The sequence below is a fragment of the Sorghum bicolor genome, chromosome 3 (assembly GCF_000003195.3).
Source record: "Sorghum bicolor cultivar BTx623 chromosome 3, Sorghum_bicolor_NCBIv3, whole genome shotgun sequence".
Lineage (NCBI taxonomy): Eukaryota > Viridiplantae > Streptophyta > Magnoliopsida > Poales > Poaceae > Sorghum > Sorghum bicolor.
In genome coordinates, this window is record NC_012872.2 from 12,360,707 (window position 1) to 12,363,384 (window position 2,678).

General features: G+C 36.7%; 1 protein-coding gene across 1 annotated transcript; it reads right to left on the bottom strand.

The window, feature by feature from the left end:
* On the bottom strand, positions 1,262 to 2,058 carry LOC110433624 (putative ubiquitin-like-specific protease 1B). The gene is made up of 4 exons (XM_021456118.1): positions 1,906 to 2,058; positions 1,653 to 1,756; positions 1,485 to 1,563; positions 1,262 to 1,372 (listed from the first exon to the last, which is right to left on the bottom strand). Exons 1-4 carry the CDS (start codon positions 2,056 to 2,058, stop codon positions 1,262 to 1,264), a joined length of 447 nt encoding a protein of 148 aa, XP_021311793.1.

Here is a 2,678-nt window from a genome sequence, read left to right on the forward strand (position 1 = left end):
AGACAAAGCCAAAGAGTCGGTGTGCTTGGTATGCCACGAAGAAGGCCACGATGTGGAGACGTGCAAGTTCTTATCGGCAGCAATGCACCTAAGGGACACAGAGTTAAAGCTGTAGATTTATATTCCTTGAACAAAAATAAGTGTATATATGAGGCACTCATTGATTTATAAATTATAAACCAATTTAGTTTTATATATGAACTGAATCTTCTTTTGGTGTAGCACTTCGCTCATCTTTCTTGTAGTAAGTTTTGATTATATCTCCTTTCCTTTTTCTACAAGGCCACCTTTCATTGAGATTGATCACTTTCACATTACGTACGATGAGTTCTATGATTCCTTCAAGGCAAGGGGATTGGTTGGTAACAATGTAATGGCTTTGTGGAGTTATGAGTTCAATCTTGACCAGCTTCAAATGCTTAAAGAGAATAAAACAAGAGATATTAAATTTGCTTTCCCCCAGTTAGCCACGGTAATGATACAATACCTGTGACTTTCTATTTCTAAATGAATTCCTCGAACTCATCTTTTATTTAGCTTTTTTCATTTCTTATTTTTCCAACCTTTTTTTGTGTGTGTGCTGCAGAGTCATTCTTGAGTGTGGATCCAGCTTCTTTCAGTAATGATGGGACTCTCAAGAAAATTTACACCAAGATAAATGAAACATGGACTATCGCCAAGATGGATCTGGTACGTGAGGTGTATATACATTGTTTCGTTCCAATGAGAAAGGCCATCAACGAAGCAAGGGCACTCATTTCAAATGGGCAGTACTAATGTTACATCTGAGTTGCTCTACTAAAACAGCAAAGTTTCATTACTGTTACATATGAAGATATCCTAATGAAACAGTTGTATATACTGTGTACATTCGAAAGGTTCAATACTGTTACATATGTAATCTTCTATTGCAACAGCATAGTAGCACTATTGTTACATCTGGATTACTCTAGTGAAACAGCAATGGTTCAACAATATTACATCTGAAATCTTCTATTGCAACAGCATAGTAGCACTATTGTTACATCTGAATTACTCTAGTGAAACAGTAATGGTTCAACACTGTTACATCTGTAATTCTCCAAGGAAACAGTTATCAACTTCTGTTACATCTCAAATTACGGCAACACTGAACAAACATTAACAAGCATGGACCGTAGATAACGTAGCGTATCATGAATCAACTCCATATTACAAGAAATATGATGTTTCATGGCACATCGCTCTCCTAACACCTCCTATATACATAGCGTCAACTTCATCAGGTCTTCCTGGCATTGTACATCTTCACAAATTCATCTAGCTTAACCACATTGTGTTCTGATCGAAGGAGTAGTGCAGCAGCATGCTTCCTGAAGTCTAGCACCGAATCCTAGGCAGAGACATAATCAAAAAAAGAAAGCAAAGCAAGACTGAGCAAGCATATTTAGAGACAAAAAATAAGAGTTATAAAAATAAGAATATTTTAGAATCAAAACACATACTTTCACAAGTGATGGATCCACAATCTTCTTGCCATCCCATGCATCCATATAAACCATTGTAAATATCCCGCAGTCATACCTTTTAAAGAAAAAGGAAAATAAAACATGTGAACATACAAATCATTAGGCAATGATGACTAGGAAGGACATGCTAAAAGTGCAACATACACATTCTTTTGTTTAGGATATCCCTCAGGGTAGATCCACTCAAAACGAGACACATCAGTTCTGAGTACCCCATGTTTCAGTGTGGTGGCTGCAAAATTCTGAATCTGAAAATAAATGAAACAATTCAGGAATACAAATGCAACCCAGAATCAAGAGCTACTTCAACATCTAAAGAAAGAATGATGCAACATGAAATTGAGATCTATTTTAACAAAAGCAGAATGAACAGTAAGGAATCCACCGATCCACTTACCAAGTTCTGGGCACACTTCAAACATGAGCTCTCCTTAGAGGCGCTTAGAGAGTCAAAGAAGGCAATTTGCTTCATGAACATACTAACACAAAGAAGCACCCAGTGGTCTTGAATAATTATCGGAAAGAACATCTGCATACACCTTTCAGTCATTGACACATGCAGCAAATGACAATGCAATATATAAAGTGGAGAGAATGAAACATTGGGAAAAGTACAGTGCAACATATGAATGCACATTGTGCAACATGTATGGAAACATTTGAAATGAGTGTATCTTGCTTCGTTGATGGCCTTTCTCATTGGAACGAAACAATGTATATACACCTCACGTACCAGATCCATCTTGGCGATAGTCCATGTTTCATTTATCTTGGTGTAAATTTTCTTGAGAGTCCCATCATTACTGAAAGAAGCTGGATCCACACTCAAGAATGACTGTGCAGCACACACACAAAAAAGGTTGGAAAAATAAGAAATGAAAAAAGCTAAATAAAAGATGAGTTCGAGGAATTCATTTAGAAATAGAAAGTCTCAGGTATTGTATCATTACCGTGGCCAACTGGGGAAAAGCAAATTTAATATCTCTTGTTTTATTCTCTTTAAGCATTTGAAGCTGGTCAAGATTGAACTCATAACTCCACAAAGTCATTACATTGTTACCAACCAATCCCCTTGCCTTGAAGGAATCATAGAACTCATCGTACGTAATGTGAAAGTGATCAATCTCAATGAAAGGTGGCCTTGTAGAAAAAGGAAAGGAGATATAATCA